Raw genomic sequence first — 19,883 nt, forward strand, 5'->3', positions numbered from 1 at the left:
CCAATAAAGTATCGGGATGGCACCATATGAAGCTCTCTATGGAAGAAGATGTCGGACACCATTGTGTTGGAATGACGATGGAGAAGATAGTGTCTTAGGTCCAAACTTAGTGTAAGAAACTACTGAGAAGATAAAGGAGATTCATCGGAAGATCCAGACATCACAAGGCCGTCAAAAGTGCTATGCCGATAATAGACATAGACCCTTAGAGTTTAGTGACGGAAACCGTGTCTTTCTAGAAGTAACTTCGATTACTAGAATAGGTAGAGCCCTTAAGACTAAAAAGCTTAACCCACGATACATAGAACCTTTCCAAATACTTAAAAGAGTCGGTCTAGTAGTTTATCAAATAGTCCTTCCTCCTTATTTATCAAACCTTCATGATGTTTTTCATGTCTCGCAACTTAAGAAATATATTCCCGACAAAAGTCACATTTTACAACCAGAGACAGTACAGTTATGAAATGATTTGACATATCAAGCATCACCGGTTCAGATCGTAGAAAAAAGTGATAAGCAGTTAAAAGACAAGACTGTTCGCTTAGTCAAAGTAGCATGGGAACCAAGAGGAGAGGAAGAGCACACTTGGGAACTGGAAGATAAGATGAAAGCTGATTACCCGCATTTATTCCTATAAGAGGCATCAACAACAAATCCACCTATAAGAGGCATGAGTGTTGATGTCCTTGTCCAATAATTTATATTCTTTGCTGCTGTGTTAAGATCTTCATGAATCACTTTAGTTAGGTAGGAGATGAGATTAGTAACTATTCCAAAGAAGCTTATCCTTTCACTAAGCTCAATTGCTGCACCAAAATTGAAATATCTTAGTTAAAGGAGTAGACAATTTTTGACATAATTTTTGGTTGATATATCTTACTGAGCACAAATAGAGAAGCTTTCCATGCACCAGTGGAAGCTCAGAGAGGAACTCTTCCTTTGTAATCTTTAGATCCATCAAGCACCCATTTATCTTCTTCTTCTTCTTCTTCTTCTTCTTCTTCTTCTTCTTCTTCTTCTTCTTCTTCTTCTTCTTCTTCTTCTTCTTCTTCTTCTTCTTCTTCTTCTTCTTCTTCTTCTTCTTCTTCTTCTTCTTCTTCTTCTTCTTCTTCTTCTTCTTCTTCTTCTTCTTCTTCTTCTTCTTCTTCTTCTTCTTCTTCTTCTTCTTCTTCTTCTGTCTTCCTCTTCTCCATTTCTTGCTCCATTTCTACTACTATCTGCTAATGAATGAGTAAAAGGAGCCTCACCAGTATGCTATGTTAAATAGAAAAATAAAAAGGTGATTTATGTATTCTGTGGTTGTTGGATTCATTAGTGGCATTTAAATTCATATATAGTTGTGAAGTGAAAATCTCAAAACACTATTTTCTGCATTAGAAATAGCAACATAATTAGGTATACTTCTTGTTAACCAAATTAACACCACATGACTCAAATGTCTAACATTACCAAATGGCATTAGAAACAGCATTTGATTTATACATTTGAGTTGTTAGCTTAATTAACGTAATGCCACATGAGAGGAGAAAACAAATAATTAATGGAAAAAAGAAAAACAAGCCTAAGGCAAGAAGATTAATTTTCTTATCATAAGTGTTTGTATATATACAACACTTTACTCTTAAAACTATTTGCATTTTAGAAGAGCCTCATCTAACACTTTCTACAACGAAGCCTTTGCAATTCAATTCATATATTTTAATTATACATTTAAATTTTTTATGATCAAATTAATTAGGTCTTAAAAGCTTTGCTTATACTAGTTGTGTGTGCGAGTTTTATTAACTAAATTCATGTAGCAAATGAAGTTATTTATTTATTTATTTATTTGGGGTGGAAAGTTATTTGTTTAATGCAAGTTGAGAGTGGTGTGGGCATGAATAAATGAAAAGTTTGGTCCACATTTATTTAAGAACTAGTTTCTGTAGCAAGTCCAAATTCAAAATACAAGTTTCACCTTACATTTTTCTACCAAGCATGTTCTAGCTTTGAAGTGATGCAGTAAAAATATAGCATATAACTTAGGCTAGCCACTTTTGGCTGTAGATGAAGAACAAGAAGTTAAAAAGTTTGTGTATAGCATGAAAGACAAGTTAGCCATGAATTCAAGACATTAAAATAATAGTCCAAAATGGCATGATAAATAATAGAAATAATATCAAACTCAAAACCTTACGAAACCTATGGCACATGACTACTCTTTTTCTTTCCCATCAAAGGGGCGTGAGAAACGCACTGAAAAGAAGAAAAAACCTAAACCCAACACACATTTCAGTGCACCAAAAAGAAGAAGCAGAGGTCACTAACCTTTGACGAACGGCAACTGGCGAGACAAGGCGATAGGCGAGACGAAGGCAAGCGGCGACCCGACGGCGTGCTACTCCAAGCCACGAACAGAGAAGCCAACGAAGATGAAGACGACGTGCTGAGCTTTCTGGGTTTTGCAAAACAGGGAAGAGGAAGAAGTGATGGTGCTGAGGAACTTGGGACGGCGGTGGCGCTGAGGAACTTGGGACGGCGGTGGCGCTGAAGAGCTTGGACGGCGGCAATGAGGGGCTAGGGTTTTGCAGTTTCAATTTCCATCAGTCACAGTGTTATGAATTGGGTGAAGAAAGAAGGGGGCCGCGCGGGGGCGGGGGGGTTTAATTTCCTTCAATTTGGTTCTCATCTATTTCAATTTTTTTTAAATAAACAGGAGACGCGTCGTTTTTGGTTTTTTCCTAATTATTAAACCACAAAAATTAATAATCTATTATTTAATGCTTAAATTTTTAGTGTAAAAAATTAATTTTTATATTATTAAGTTTTAAATTATTTTTAATTTAAAATTATTAATAGTATTCAACCTAATTTTTTATTTATAAAATTAGATTTAAAAATTTAAAATATAAAATAAATCATATAAAATTATTATTAGTTTTTAATTATTAAAATTTTTAAAATATAAAATATTTAAAATTATAAAAAAAAATCTTCATTAAATCATATAAAATTATTATTAGTTTTTAATTATTAAAATTTTTAAAATATAAAATATTTAAAATTATAAAAAATACATAAAAATCTTCATTAATTTAAACTCAAATGATTAAAACTATGATCATAAACCCCTTTAGGTCATTCTCCAAAACCGTGACCATAGACTCTTTTAGGTCACTCTTTTGAAAAACCGTGACCATAGATAATTTTTGGTCACTGTAAAAAACCGTGACCATAGACCCCTTTAGGTCACCCTCAAAATCGTGATCATAGACCCTTTTAGGCCACCCCCAAAACCGTGACCATAGACCCTTTTAGGTCACCCTTTTTTTAAAAACCGTGACCATAGCCCCTTTTTAGTCACTGTAAAAAACCGTGACCATAGACCCCTTTAGGTCACCCCTAAAACCGTGACCATAGACCCTTTTAGGCCACCCCAAAACCGTGACCATAGACCCCTTTAGGCCACCCCCCAAAACCGTGACCATAGACCCTTTTAGGCCACCCTAAAACCGTGACCATAGACCCCTTTAGGTCACCCCCTAAAACCGTGACCATAGACCCTTTTAGGTCACCCTTTTCTGAAAAACCGTGACCATAGCCCCTTTTTGGTCACTGTAAAAAACCGTGACCATAGACCCCTTTAGGTCACCCCCAAAACCGTGACCATAGACCCTTTTAGGCCACCCTCCAAAACCGTGACCATAGACCCCTTTAGGCCACCCCTCAAAACCGTGACCATAGACCCTTTTAGGTCACCCTTTTTTAAAAAACCGTGACCATAGACCCTTTTTGGTCACTTAAAAAACCGTGACCATAGACCCCTTTAGGTCACCCCTCAAAACCGTGACCATAGACCCTTTTAGGCCACCATTTTTAAAAAAACCGTGACCATAGGTACTCTATGGTCACCCTTTCCAAAAAAACCGTGACCATAGCTTTTTTATTTGGTCACCCTAAAAAACCGTGACCATAGAGGGTCTATGGTCACGGTTTTTTACCGTGACCAAAAAAACCGTGGCCATAGACCCAAAATGTTGTAGTGTTTTTTCCTTTGTGTAAATTTTGTTGTATGTCTAAGATACATGCATTGCCATTTCATTCTGATTCTAATCAATTTAACTAGCCTTTAGAAATGATTTACAATCATGTTTAGGTCCTTCTCCAGTTTTATCACATCTTGGATTCTGTTATTATGTTTCATTTCTTGATGCACATACTAGATATCTATGTATTTACCTGCTCTCTCCAAAATCTCAAGTTTTCTCCGCCTTGTAACAGTATAAATTGAAAATAAAAAAATATATTGGACATTCCATTAAACAATTACAAACTGATCATGGTCAAGAATATATGTTTCATACCTTTAAGCAATTTTTAGCACAAAACATGCAAAAACATAGTATAAGTGTGAGGATAGTTGACAAAACCCACTCAATTCAGTCCAAAATATATCATAAAATAGTGGTATATCAGTGGGTTAAAAACCGTTGCATTTTTTTTTTAAAAAGCACATATCAGAATTGTGCGGTTTATAACTGTCACAATTTTTTTAAAAACTAGTAAAAGAAATAGCGGCGGTTTAAAACCGACGCTATATATTGATTTTGCAGGGTGATTGTGCCAGCGGTTCGTAAAAACCGCCATAAAATCAAATGGCCACGCCCTAAACGGTAACAGTTATAGAACTGCTAGTATGTTATTTTATGGTGGTTTTAAACCGCCACAATTCTCCAAAAAAACCGTCGCTATTTTTCGATTCCCTTGTAATGTACACTAATGATTAGGAGATATAAGTGTGTCAACGACTAATGAGACTCACATTTTTATTTAAAGTGAGAAATTTTGTTGATATTTTAAAAAGTTAAAAATCAAACCGAATTGTTTGTTTAATTTTATAAACCAACATAAATATTACCTCAAAAAATATAATTTTTTTTATATTTTCTTGTTAAAAAAAATACTCTTTTATTTTTTTTCCCTTCAATTTTGTTTAAATATTTTCACACTTTTTAAAATTATTATCACCCTTTTTTGAGAAATTAAGATTTTTTTCTCAAAAAATGCAAAAATAGCAACGTGAAAAGAAAAAATATATCAAGTCAGTTTTCAAAATATTTTTTGTCAAACAATTTAACTTTTAACAAATTTTAGTCACTAAATTAATCACTGATTTCATTTTTTTTTTTTGGATATATCTACCAAATTTTGGTAAAAAAGATTTGTAAATTAATCATTGACGTCTTTTAATAAAAATATAGTATTTTTTAACAATTAATTTAAAAATTAATTTATCTAACGAAATAAAATTTAAAAACTTATTTGATAAATAAAATTTATTAGGAATTAAAATATCTTACTAAAAATTTTTGAAGGATTGATTTGGAGTATTAAAAAAAGTAATGGGTAGTGCCAGCTGGCAGCATGTAGTTTGTACATACACACGAATCTCAGTTTGACCCCTTGGATACGAGACAGGGGGTTTTTCGTTCTAGACTAGGTGCACTACCCTTCTTGTATTGTTGTATGTGAATCTTGGTCTGTCAGATAGTACGAGTAAAAATTATGTGACGAATAAAGTTATAAAGTATAAAGTTATGGAGATCAGAGCAGAAAAACTCGAGGGAACGAATCTAAAACTTGACTAAAAACTTTTGAATTACAAAGAAAATCTAATTGAAAATCGAGGGAACGAATCTATAAGAATTTCAAGAGTAATTAACCAATAAAAAAAGATAACATGTCAGACTTCTGCTAATAAAATTTAAGATCAATTTAACAAACATTGTGATTATTGTTAGAAAAGGTGGTAACTAAGACGTCCTTGTTATAGAAAAAGCTGAACTCTAATATACATGCATTGAATAATTCAAATAAGGACCATATCTTTCGAAAGATTCTGCAGTGTTTGTGTTGTCAATTCCCATGAGCTACGAGCCATATAGCGTTACAAAATTTTCTGAGTCCCCATGGCAATTCTTCTTCTAATGGTAAGAGGGTGACAAGTGAAGAATCTCCCTCCTTGTACCAAGAAAAAACAAATCTCTGACGATATGACATAACAGATTTATGGATAGATCGAATACGATAGTGGCGTTGTCTTTTTATTTTTTTATTTTTATTGTTTTTTGCTGGGGATCTTATCAATCACGGATATGGAAATACAACTACTTGGCCTTTGTGATAATAATATGTATATCGATCGTGTGCTAAATTTTGGAGAAAGAATTTGTAAGAGATCCAAGTGGAAGGTACACGGGATCGTAAATGTGATTCATATTACCTTTTATATGGGTCGACATGCTTTTAAGAAGGGCATTTTGCTAGATTATGAAATCACTTTTTTTTTTTTTTTGAAATTTAAACTAATAAAAAGAAATAAATAAATAATCATATCTCTAACGAAATCTATATCTAATCTAACTTTATAAATATAAAATTGATGGTTAAAATACTAGTATGTAAACTTTGACACTAAAACATACTATAGGTTATAATATTAATATTACTCATTTATTTCGTATAGATTTTTTTTTATAAAAGAAAATATTTCATTTATAAAAGTACTCATACGAACTTATAGATAACCGAGAAACTTTAGATTTAAATCTAAAAAATTTAAATATTCTTTATGTTGACTAAAAACTGAAAACGAATCTAATATTCAATTAAAAAGAATCTTACATATAGCAACTGAGCCTCTTTAATTTTTAGATTTACACAAAAAAATATTACTTCATTTTAAAACAATTCTTTTATAGGAGGTACTTATATATTACAGCAAGTTACAAACTTAGAGATTCAAAAAATTCAAGAATCAATCCCTTAGTTGGTTAAATTTTGTTGTTGTAATTAGTTAGTTTTTTGACTTAGTCTTAGAAGAATATATCTATAAGATCCTCTAAGACTAAGTTAAGGAACTAGCTAATTAACTTTAACATCAACAAAATTTAACCAACTAATTAAAAAATCAATTCTTAGATTTTTTAAATCTCCGAATTAGTAATTTACTATGATATATCAGTATTTTTTGTACTTTTTTTTTACTAAATCTGAATAAATTTCTTGATTTGAAAATATTCTCATGAATAAAAGACAATCTTCAATGTTTTCTTTCAGATCCGATAAGCAAAAGCATAATTTTGCTGTGATTACTAGTTGGTCTTGTTATTATTTTAAATTTAGCTAGTTTTGTTTAATTAGATTTATAGATTTAGGTTTAGGTTTAAGTTTAGATTAATTAAATAATAAATTTAAATCTAATTACAGTTAAACAAAATAATTTAAATTATTTAACATAATAAGAAAATTATTATATATTTCTAACATCCTCTTTTAAATTTGACGTCATCTTGTAAAGGTTAAGATTGTATCTTGGCAAAGATAGAAATGGTCTAAAATATTATTGAAGATGAAAATATAGTAGTATCATCCAAGTCGTTTAAAGAATTTACGTCATAGATGATCAGAAAATAAGAAATCTTCAACATGACAATTTATAAAGTTGTGCTCAAGTAAAATAATGATAGATGCGGCAATGTCTTACAATAGTCAATCGTGAAGATCAGATGATCAAACTCTTGATAGATAGACTTATATACACATATCTAAGAGGGATTATTAGAAGGACACTAAAGTTAGTTTCTCCACTAAAATCAATAGACTCATTGATAGTAGGGTCAAAACTCTTGCCAAACATATATCCATGCTTGGAATAGCAACCATTGGAAGATACTGCGATTTTTCAATTTTTCATAAAAGGCATCATATATGGTGTTAATTTTGGCGTTTGCCATTAAGAAGCATATTTTTATGATTGTGTTTGTATTGTTAATTGAATTTGTGTATAGTTTTGTTTATGTAATATACTTTTCTTAGTTCACAAAAGCTTTTTTTTCACTAATATAAATAAACGTATGTATCTTTTTGATTTCACAATTTGAATCGAGTTAAAACATATTTATAATAAGTTTTATGTTTATTTTCTTTAAGTTTTTTTTAAAGAGTAAGAGATTAGTTTAATATTCTTAGCACTAAAGTAAATTCTTGACAATTTTCACTATAATCAAGCTATTAATCTCACTAGGATTAGTGAGCCAAACAATATGCTGCGTCAAAAATGCTAATACCTAAATCAAAACTTTACCAAACAAAATAACTTAAATTTAAAATAATAACAACTTTATTATATATCTCAAATTTATTATATATTTCTGACACCTCTTCACAAAGTTATGAATTGGACAAATATCTTGAAATTGGATTACTTTAGATTTGAACGTGAGATCCAAATTCTTTTTATAAAAGAACCAAAAAATAGATGTGATTTTTTTGGGGAATTGTAACAATTTTAAAATGTCGCAAAACAACATACCAGCGGTTCTATAACTGCTGCAGTTTAGGACGTGATCATTTGATTTTACGGTAATTTTTACGAACCGTTGACACAACTGCTGCAAAATTAATATATACTATCGGTTGATTTAACTACGGTTTAAAACCGTTGCTATATCACCAACATTGAATTCGACAATATTTACCTGCTGTCATGAGCTGTCGCTATTTAAGGTCTGTTTTTTTTTTTTTTCAAATTTATTTGGCAACAATTAGAAACCACCGCTATCTGATAACGTAGAATTTTTAAATTTATTTTTGGCCTTTTGTAACTACAGTATTTTCCTGACTAAACTGCCGTAAAATATTATATTTTGTACTGCAAATTGACGCTTTTTTTTTAATTCAAATGTACTAGGTAATATTTTTTGTTTTTTTTTTTTGGGATTTTTCATAATATTACTCTTCTTAATTATTTTGTCTCTGAAAAAATAAATTGATGGTGAAACGGCATTAAAAAAACCAAGAAGTAAATTCATATATTTATATAAATATCAATAAAGTGTATTAATTACTAAGGGTTGTATAGTCAACTTTAAAAAAGTTTATATTTAAAAAAAAATATCTAATCCTAAGATCTATTTTTCACTCTGTTCCTCCAAAGAATTCATTTATGCAGCAACGTCTTGTGATAGCTCCCCACCTTATCTTTGAATTAGACATCTCAGAGCACTCGCTATTGTCTGCATCTTTATCTTTTCGGCTACTACTTCATCTTTCACTGCCTGCCTTTTTGTCTTCTTAACTGTTACTTCATCTTCCATTGTGTTCTTTTTAATTTCTTGACTATCAACTTTTTTTATAGTTTAAACAGCACTCTTTGAATTTCCTCTCTTGTAGTTTAATCATATACTATCCCAATATTACACGTTATTAGCCATTACAGTTTACTATTTTTCACCAACTAATTAATTCAATAATTAATTGCATAACAATATAAAAAATAAACAAAAAAAGTAGTTGATAACATGGTGAATTGATGAGCTGGTAAATTCACTAATTTAAACTTGATGATTCGTTAATAACATGGTAAATTCACTAAAATTCGTTAAAGGTTGAATCTAATGTCAAACTATATATATAGCATGTAAATTGATTCTAAATGAGTAAAATCTCATTAATAAAGAACATAAACAACAGCAATACATTTAGCAAGTTCAGTTAAAAGAATAAATATGTGCAGAGAAGAATTAAAGATCAAACACAAGTCTGATCTTCTATTGTGATTTGAAAAGCTATGCCCCAAAAGTGTTATGTTTTTGCTCCTCCAGTAAATGATTTGTCATCTTCAAACTAAAATCTAAAGTGATTAACGCAAAAGTTGTTATTGTAACCTTATACTATGGATTTTTTTTTTTCTTTTTTAGGTACGGTGGGCTCTCTTATTTAGACTTCTTTTTAAACATTAAATAGTACAAGAATTTATCAAAAGTTTTTCTTCTAATTTCCTTCGTCGTCGCATTTCTCTTCTCAGGTCTCTTTTAGACTCTCGTTGTCACTTTAGTTCCTACTCGAATTGTTCTAGTCGTTCATGGTGTCCATGTACTAATCCCATAAGTTCTGCCAGATTTTAGTTTACCATGTCTTCAGGTGGGTGTATTTTTGAGTTTATCCTTCTAGGTTGGGAATTTTGCGAAGTCCTCTCCTCATTAGAACCGTCCGCTCTATCTTGTCGTAAGGGCATTACTATTGCACGATTGTCGTTGTGATGTTTTGGCTCGAATTCGGATGCCGTATGTCCATCTTCAAGATGATCATTCGCCATGATTGGGTGTAGACTTCCAGGTCCCCGATAACTGCGCCAATGTTTCGAGGGTTGCCTAAAACTAGGTTGCTTTGGGTCTAAACGTAAGGTCCAAACTCCTTTTGGGACAACGTCCGATGTCTAGTGGTATTAAGGTGCCGCCGTCTGATTTTCTCGTGAAGAGGTAGGGGATGGTACCTGCAACGGACTCCGATACTTAAGTTAGTAAGGATTTTAGTAAATTGGGTTCGAAATATACCTGAGGGTGTTAGGGTATTTATAACTGAAGATATAGAATCAATAATCACCTTTTAGGTAGTACCACATTTGGTAGTGGGTTGGTTACTCCCTTTTAGTAGAGAATTTGTTGAGATCCCCTTCTAGATGAATAGAAGGGATTGTAGGAGTTAGTTACTAATTCAGGCAAGTAAGACTGATGTTAGCATCAGCAAGCCCGACCTCCACAAGGTCAGGTAGGTGTTGGTGAAGCTCTCGCATGTAGGCACGGACCTAGGCACAACAGTGAGGGGGCACTTGCCCCAACTGTGTTTTCAAAATTTTTTTTTTAAATAGTTATACATATAATGTGACCCTACTTTAAATTTTAAATGACCCCACTACAAATAAATTAAATTCAATTGGCCAAAGTTTTAAATTCACTTTTTTATTTTTCTATCATTTTGACTATTATTTAACCTAATCAAATTTAGTTCTTGTGTTATCACTCTTTTATTCCATTAAACCCTCCTCTTATTTTTATATTTTCAATCTTTTTTTCTATTCTTTGTCTAGTGGTCATCCTCTTTTCATCAAAAGGTAAATTTTAAATTCTCCATTTTTTTTATATAACTCTCCATGACTCTATGTATGTATTTTTCAATTTCATTGTTTTTATTTTGATATTTTTAATTGCAAGTTTTAATTCAAACAATTATAATTTAGGTATTAATCTAATATTTTATTCTCTTCATGACTTTATATATTTTATTTTATTCTCAATTTATTCATCTTTATTACTTATTTTTTAGCTTTTGCTCTATTATATGTACCTGTGTTGCATATAAAATTTTAAAATAAATTGATTAATTTACTAATTTAAAATATATCTATTTCTAAAATTTTTTGGGTTTGTCACTGCTTGCATGTTAATTGGATTTTACTTAGGTTGAGTTTAACTGTCCTTTGAGATAGAATATGGACAATAATTATAAAAGATAAATCTTCATTGAAACTGTATGTTTCAAGTGATTTCTAAATTCTAGTAATGTGCTTTTAATTTTTATTCAAGCTTAAGTTAGTTCTTGTGAATACACCCATGGCATATAAGCTAATGGCTTAGATCTTCCCATGGCATATAAGCTAATGGCTTAGATCTTCTGTATGTACATCATGATTTTCATTTTCTTTGACTATGTTATATTCTCGTCAATGTTTTAAACCGAGGTTAATTGTAATTACGACCACAATATTAAAATTACCCATCACTATAGAAACTACATTAGGTTTTAATTATTGCAACTTAAAGCAACGTCGATGCACATAATTTGATAGTAGTATGCACATCTGTATGTGACATTGTATTTGTGCCATAGAGACAACGTATTAGATTTTTTTATTAATAAATTGAATAAATATTTTATTTATTAAAATAAATAATTTAAAAAATTATTACTATGTAGACGAGATATATGTATTTATAAATATAAAAATATATTTTATAAAAATAATAAAAAATATTAATAATTTAAATTAGACCAAATTCTTAAAAATAGAACATTTCAATTAATATAGAAGGTGGACGATCTTAACCGTACTACTTCCATCCACTGACGTTTTTTATTAGAATTTACACTAAATCAATTCAAATAATAACAAGGCGGGATTCGAACCCCCAACACTTGCTTAAACAAACTAGTGAGCTAACCACCAGACCAAGTTCATTAATTAGTTAGTTAAAACCGCCTATTTCTTCTGTTATTTTGAAACTGCTCATCTTTTCTATTATTTGAAACTGCTTATCTTTCTTATTATTTGAAATATTCTATTTTTAAGAGTTTGATTTAATTTAAATTATTAATATTTTTTATTATTTTCAAAAATTATATTTTTATATTTACAAATACACATATCTCGTTTACACTATAAACGAGATATATCTATATATAAATAATTAAATATAATTTTTGAAAATAATAAAAAAATATTAATAATTTAAATTAGACCAAATTCTTAAAAATAGAACATTTCAATTAATATAGAAGGTGGACGATCTTAACCGTACTACTTCCATCCACTGACGTTTTTAATTAGAATTTACACTAAATCAATTCAAATAATAACAAGGCGGGATTCGAACCCCAACACTTGCTTAAGTAAACTAGTGAGCTAACCACTAGACCAAGTTCATTAATTAGTTAGTTAAAACCGCCTATTTCTTCTAAATACATCAGCATCTCTTATCTTGTTTATACTGTAAACGAGCTAAGTTTACCCGTATCGAGATATGTGTATTTTTTCAATTTTCATATATCTCCTTACTGTAAACGAGATACATAAAAAATTATCTCGTTTATAGTGTAAACGAGATATGTGTATTTGTAAATATAAAAATATAATTTTTGAAAATAATAAAAAATATTAATAATTTAAATTAAATCAAACTCTTAAAAATAGAATATTTCAAATAATAAGAAAGATAAGCAGTTTCAAATAATAGAAAATATGAGCAGTTTTAAAATAACAGAAGAAATAGGCGGTTTTAACCAACTAATTAATGAACTTGATCTAGTGGTTAGCTCACTAGTTTATTTAAACAAGTGTTGGGGGTTCGAATCCCGCCTTGTTATTATTTGAATTGATTTAGTGTAAATTCTAATAAAAAACGTCAGTGGATGGAAGTAGTATGGTTAAGATCGTCCACCTTCTATATTAATTGAAATGTTCTATTTTTAAGAATTTGGTCTAATTTAAATTATTAATATTTTTTATTATTTTTATAAAATATATTTTTATATTTATAAATACATATATCTCGTCTACATGGTAATAATTTTTTAAATTATTTATTTTAATAAATAAAATATTTATTCAATTATTAAAATAAAAAAATCTAATAAGTTATCTCTATGGCATAAATACAATGTCACACTCTCTTTTTTTGTGTGGGCCTAATGAATCAACAATTGTATAGTCTAATTAATTTTTTCCCATTCAAGAGCCATCAATATAAACTACTAATGCATTGACACCTATCCTTCTACACATATAGAAACAATTTCATTTCTACACCATAGAATGCACCTAATTTAAAACTTAAAACTCTAATTGTTGTAACTTGATTTTCTTTCAAACTTCTATTTTCCATTAATATGAGCCTAAATAAATTTTGGTTCATATACCTAATTTTTTTCTTATTTAAACTTAAAGTTTATTACTTTAGATACTCAAATTACATCCCTATCTTTGTGTTGGTCCCATTGCAACTTTAATAAGGACTTGCTGATAGTGTGCAGACATGTGTGATTTTGTTGAATATAGAAGAAACCAAGTTTGAGTGCAGTTTTTTAACCCTAAATACTTGAGAGACTTGAATATAAGACAACATATTAAGGTCCCTTTTTACCTCATCAATTGTAGGTCCCTTTTTACCTCATCAATTGTATTTCTCAATGCATACATATTACCGTGAGAACTTTACCTCATCAATTGTATTTCTCAATGCATACATATTACCGTGAGAACTTTATCTCATTAAGTACAATTGAATTTCAACCTAAATTTGAATTGAACTTCAGTAAAAATTTATCACGCTTCTATATTGGAGTTGTAGATTCTTAAATTTTATATAACTATAATGAAAGCCAGTAAAACTTAATCAGATTACCTTCCACATGATTGTGCAATTGAATTTAAAAAAATTCTGGATTTTGTTAACTAGAGCTCTGAACAAGTGTCTTAAGGATACTAGTTAAAATGCTTAATAGAAAAAGTGTTATAACAAAAAAGAAAGGGTAACTAGCTATTTAGAGCGTCAGTTGATTGTCTTCCTAGTTCTTTCGCATGTATTCTTGTCACATTTCACTTTTCACTATTATCCTTTTTTACAACATATAATTTCCTCAAATTTTAATTAACTTCTCTCAGTTCTTTTTTTCTTTTTCAAAATAAAGTGAGCAAGTCATAGCACAAAACCAACGCATCCTATCACAAACTAATACCTCCTTATACTCTATTATATTTCTAAAACTATTTATTAGATTTTATGTAAATTTTGAATTTTTCCATCCAAGAAATTCCATGATAGAGAGGCAAGTCCTTATTCATCAACATGTAATTTTGTTTGCTTACATTAAAGAGGATGAGTACTCTCAAATGAAACTTTTTACATAAGAGCAAATTAATATCTGCCAATATTATTAGCTCTTATTTTCTTTCATCAACACACAAGATGTACAAGATTCTACACAAACAAGTTGTAGAATATAAAAGATCATAGTCAGGCTTGGGCATGGATCTGTAGAGGTGAAAATTTGTCATAGTTTCATATTGGATTCAATTGATCTAAACACATCTATCACAATGTCATCCATAGTTATTGAAATCTAAACCGAACTGACAAATTCCGAGTGGAAATCAGAGAATTGATCAAATCAGTGCCTGACCTATGGTTGAACAAGTGATCCAATCTGAGTGTAATGACTATGATTATACAATTAGGAAAACTTATGTCATGCAATAAGGGAAAGTTCATATGCTAGGCAGAGGACAAAACCTAGCTGGTAGTACAATTGTCCTGCTGTAATATTTCCTTTATGAAATTCACAACAAGAGAGGCTAACTCATCTTGATGATTTGTGTATCCGTGATCAGCACCTTCAACAATATACAACTTGTGGTTTGGTATGATCTTTGCAAACTCATGTGCATCTTCCACAGGGATAATTTCATCAGAGGTACCGTGAATTGTAAGCACCCTGTCATGTATGAATGTGATTTTGTTTGAAATTAACATGCACATCTATGGATCATGGTAATTGCACCATTTATATCAAGATTTGTGTCATGAACCATCTCTCCTAAAAGCTTAAGCTGTTAGGAAAAATCATAGAGGCAGATGAATGGTTATATATCTAGCATTTCCGTCATGCAATAGCCTCTTTATGGGTTTCAAGCATAAACAATATTTAATTCTGTCTTCATTTAGATAAATGGGGGAAATAAGGATTGGACAAGTTCCAATACCATATCATAAACCATCTTTCTAAAAACGTAAGCTGTTAGGTAGGTAGAGACACATGGATAGTTCTATATCTAACAATTTGTTGTGTGCATACTTTCACTCTATGTATCAAATAATGTATATTCCCCAAATTTAATACCATATATAAATATGCATACTAAAATGGTTTGCCTTACTATTAGGGGTAAGTCAGACTCAAACATTAATACATGTGTGTATTTTGTGCTATTCTTATAGTTAACTTCAAATACACCAGATTTGACACAGGCCTTCATAAAATAAAATTTCTTAAGAAATTGGAGTTAATGGCTATGAAAGAAAGAGAGATCAGGCTTTCTGCTGCTTCTGTCTTAGAAATTATCTTAAATGACACACTCTGCAGAAAAGATCAAAGATATGATCGCTGACCTGCATTCTTTGTCAATCCGAAGGCATGCTTCATGCATGTTTGTACTGATGCGCTCCATCAAGCTTTCCTCAGTTACACGGAACTCAAAACTTGCTGAAATAATATATGTACCAAATTGATCATATATAACTAGTGTCTGTGTGACAGAGACAGACTAAAAGAATGGCATGTATATGCCTGTTTGAAATCTACCAATTGTTCTAACTTTTTAACTCCCAAGTTTCAAGCATTGAACATGATTACTAATTGCTGAGGATTGTTGGCTGGATTTTTCTTTCCCTTTTTCATTCTCAAGGGCCTGTTTGTTATGACTTATCATATATTTAAATAATGAAATGTGGTGAAGTAAGTACAATTTCGGCAAGAACTTCATGTTTATGGCACAGAAATATCCAATTCAACACAGAGAAAGCTAAAGAAACCACTGTTCTTGATTGCTAAATTCATATTGTTCGAGAAAACTGCAACCCAACTACAACTGCAATTTTAAACTTTGGCCGCACTAAGATGCATTAAAAAATATGCAAGAGTAATGACAGGTTACCTGACCTTTTCTTCTTGACATCAATGAAGCTGTCCTTCCTAATTCTTTCCAAATAATCTTTTCCAAGGCGCTCTTCAATGCCGTCCTTCAGATTGTAGCGTCCAGAGAGGTTAATAACTGTTTTAATGCCATGATATTTTGATGCATAAAGAAGCACCACGTCACCTCCTGCGCATCAAGATACAGAAACAGTTGCTAATAGTTCAATACCTATAAGAAATCTGAGAATAATCATTGCTGATAAAGTGAGAAACTACACTAATAATTTAGGTTTCACCTACTGCAAATGAAGAATAAATTACCAACCAAATGGTTTCTAATTTTTCTTTTTCCTTTTCATCAACCTCACCTATTCCTATCAAACACTTGGTTTAACAAATGTAAGAGAGATTCAATAGAATGTATGCTTGAATAACACCAGTTAAAAACAATGTTAAAATGCGAGACACCAAATTCAATTTCAGTAGGATTTTGCCATGTAAACAAGAGAAAAAGGTTGAAATTCTCTCATTTCAAGACAGTTACACATCACTCAAAGCTCTATCTTTGACATCCAAAGCACGAGAAATTATTTTGGACAAGGTTAATTCTCTTATCACATCTCATCAATTAAATGAAACATGATCATCAACTTATTATATGAATCAACACATACATACGTATATCCAAAATCATATATCTAAACCAATCTTGGTTAACATTATCTTCTGTTAGAAACAATCACAAATAATAAGAACAAGTGGCATACCTTTACTGTGCCCAATAATTGCACTGATTACACGGTTTGATTCACGGAAATGTTGAATTACATCATGTAAATCATCAACCTCAGCCCCATAATTACCAAACTGAAACGAACCTTCACTTTCTCTAGAAAGGCAATGCAACAGATGAAGTTAAGACAACAACAAAGAGTGGACCAAATCCAATGATCAAAGACGGAATGAAGAAATATACCTCCCAATTACACCAAACATGTCAGTTTCATATTTTGGGAACTCTAAGGTGGAAAAAATTGCAAAATCCAGTTACTAAGGAAATCATTATCTAAACCAAGTTGAAATTTTGGGGAAGTTGGGTTATTGAAGATGGTCTAAGTGTAGTTCAAGTATATTATAACAACTGGTACCAGAAAAAGGATTTTCAACATTATTTGAGTTTATTAATTAGAACAAATATTGGTTATGCCAACATGTTTGACAAATAAACAAACACAACATCTGCAACAGAAGCAATCATATAATCATTTCCATCCATTCAGTGACCAATCAGTTATTCAAAACATATGCTCTTAGTACACAGCAGAATCATCCTGTAGCTATAACTAATGCTTGTGAAATGCCACCATACACAAAATCACTCTGAAAAAAAAGAAAGAATCCTTCCAAATGAACAGCCAGCATAAAGAAGATTTCACCCCAATAATTTTCTAATTTTCTCTCTTAGTTATAGGGTTTATGCATAATATTGATACTATAATACGATGTCACCATCAAGATTCACTACAAATATTACCCATTTCCAGAAAAGTCAAAGCGGAAACAAGAGATTCTGGCATTTTCCAATGCCACAGCAAGGTTCAATATCAGACTACTATCCTGAAACCGAAATAAAATTAAATGAAAACAAGTCTTTTTGTCGAATACTAGCGCATTAAAATTAAAATTCGAAAATAAAACAAACTTTGGAGCATCGAAAACCGTGACACAAGATTATAATGTTGGTAGTTCCACATTCATGTAATATGCCAACAAGCTTTTGACCATGCTTGTTGGGAATTATGACTCTCTGCTTCTCAGAACCTGATGGATTAATTGATTGAGATTAATTCAGTTTACCAAATCTGAGAGTAACAAAATATAATGACATAAAGCGGTCTTAATTAAATTAGTAAACTTACATGGGTTCTGTGAAGCCATCTTCGCTCTTTCAAAGAAGAAGAAAAGCGTTTCCGGATATAAATAAAGGTGAATGCGACACGTGCAAATGTGTACTTGGCGCGCTGAGAAATGCTGTTAGACGCTACAGAGGCGTTCGGTGAAGGCTTGTTTGCGGCTTTGCGCTGATAGCATGGGGGTGGGATGTATGGGCTGATAGTTGTGTTGTGGGAGCTTTCCAACAATTGGTCTTGTGTGGGCTGTTAGGTGAGTGCATGCAAAAATCATTAGTTCTAAAATATTACTTAAGTGTTTTAAAAGCTAATCCATAAGGTAATTTAATATTTTCAAAATCAAAATCAAATTTATAATTTATAATACCATCGAAAAATCCTAATTAATACTATAATGGTAGTTTTGTCTTTTTAAATTAATGTCAAATCACATTTTAGTCTTTTTAATCTTTTTTAAATTGGTTTTTAAATATTATTTTTCTCTTTTATAAATTAATTATAGGAGTATTTTAGTCTTTTAAAAAATTAAAATTTACAATTTTTAATATAATTAGATAACTTTTATTCTAAAAGGATATTTTAAACATTTTAAGATAAATTCTAAAAATTTATTTAAGTCTTTTAGTAAGGGTAGTTTAGTTTGTCTAATATTTAATTAATTTTTTTTATTTCTTATTACAAAATCCACACAAAAATCTTATTTAAATAATTTTTTATTTTTTATTTTTTCAAATTAATTGTGATATATAATTTTAGAATATTTTTCTGAAATAAATAAAAAAAATTATTTGAACTTTCAATATAAAAATACGTTTTTTTTTTAATTTTAGCCAAATTCGCCGTATTCCTGGCGAAAATAGAGTTCGCCTCACCCCGGTGAACTTCATATAAATTATGAAGTTCGCTACATTTTTCGTAAATTTTACTTTGAATTCTCATATATAATTGTTTGGCTCAAATTCTTAAATTTCATAACGAGTAATGACAACTATCATGATCGTTGAATAAGTTGAATATTTTTTGGGAGGTGACCATATTTGATAACCTTTGAGAGGCTTGATCACTTTAGAAACTGATGAATGAAATTTTGAAGAACCAGGAAATGTCCCATGATATTAGTCATAGGAAATATTTTTAGGTTTTATACATATCAACGGATATTTGTGTTCTTCTATCTTCATATTCAGCAATTAGATCTTAGCATCTTTGGGATTTGTACGAACATGCTGCAAACAAAGGAAAAAATGTGATTAAATATTTTATCTCAGTATGAGTCTCTAAACCTCCTAGATTGAGGGGAGGAGTCCTGCTGAGTCATGTGAATTAATAAAAGTATTATTATTTTTTCTTCGATCTGTGTTTGATCTATCTCTAAGATGTATATCTGATCTTTATCGTGGTGAATAGGATGATCTGACAAATTAGCTCTGTTCATCACATTAAGACGAACGTGCCTGACAAACACCTGCGTCTACTTGGGTTCATGTGAATACGTGACTGGAAAGCACGAGCCAACAGCTATGTTTATACATCTCTCAGACGGTTAATCCATGACTTTATTGGGGACTTCTCGAGACACCAGTTCAGCCGATTTTCGGGGAGATTAGGGTCTCTGTGGTATAGGCTAGAATCCAAAGAAGCAGCGTTCTCTGATCCGGAAGATTCGACATTGTCTGTGGCGCT

At 30.9% G+C, this 19,883-nt stretch overlaps 1 protein-coding gene across 3 annotated transcripts; it reads right to left on the reverse strand.

Annotated features, from left to right (window-relative positions):
- Positions 14,578-18,459, reverse strand: LOC107630387. Of its 3 annotated transcripts, none has more exons than XM_016333493.2 (7): positions 18,210-18,458; positions 17,993-18,111; positions 17,825-17,907; positions 17,058-17,179; positions 16,310-16,477; positions 15,765-15,858; positions 14,578-15,205 (listed from the first exon to the last, which is right to left on the reverse strand). In XM_016333493.2, the coding sequence occupies exons 1-7, from the start codon at positions 18,226-18,228 to the stop codon at positions 15,193-15,195; spliced, it is 618 nt and encodes a 205-aa protein (XP_016188979.1). In that variant the 5' UTR covers positions 18,229-18,458; the 3' UTR covers positions 14,578-15,192. The 3 variants fall into 3 exon arrangements, 2 of the variants coding, with proteins under 2 accessions (XP_016188979.1, XP_016188978.1); XM_016333492.2 differs by having other exon boundaries at positions 14,578-15,090; positions 18,210-18,453; XR_002359298.1 differs by having other exon boundaries at positions 14,966-15,090; positions 16,315-16,477; positions 18,210-18,459.

This window comes from Arachis ipaensis, chromosome B03 (assembly GCF_000816755.2).
Source record: "Arachis ipaensis cultivar K30076 chromosome B03, Araip1.1, whole genome shotgun sequence".
Lineage (NCBI taxonomy): Eukaryota > Viridiplantae > Streptophyta > Magnoliopsida > Fabales > Fabaceae > Arachis > Arachis ipaensis.

Excerpts from the sequence above, each read along its gene's own strand:
- LOC107630387 (XM_016333492.2), bottom strand. Across the intron at positions 15,859-16,309 it reads TGTCAAGAAGAAAAGGTCAG|CAAGTTTTGAGTTCCGTGTA; the intron begins GTAACCTGTCAT and ends ATATTATTTCAG. Across the intron at positions 15,091-15,764 it reads CGGATTGACAAAGAATGCAG|GGTGCTTACAATTCACGGTA; the intron begins GTCAGCGATCAT and ends CATACATGACAG.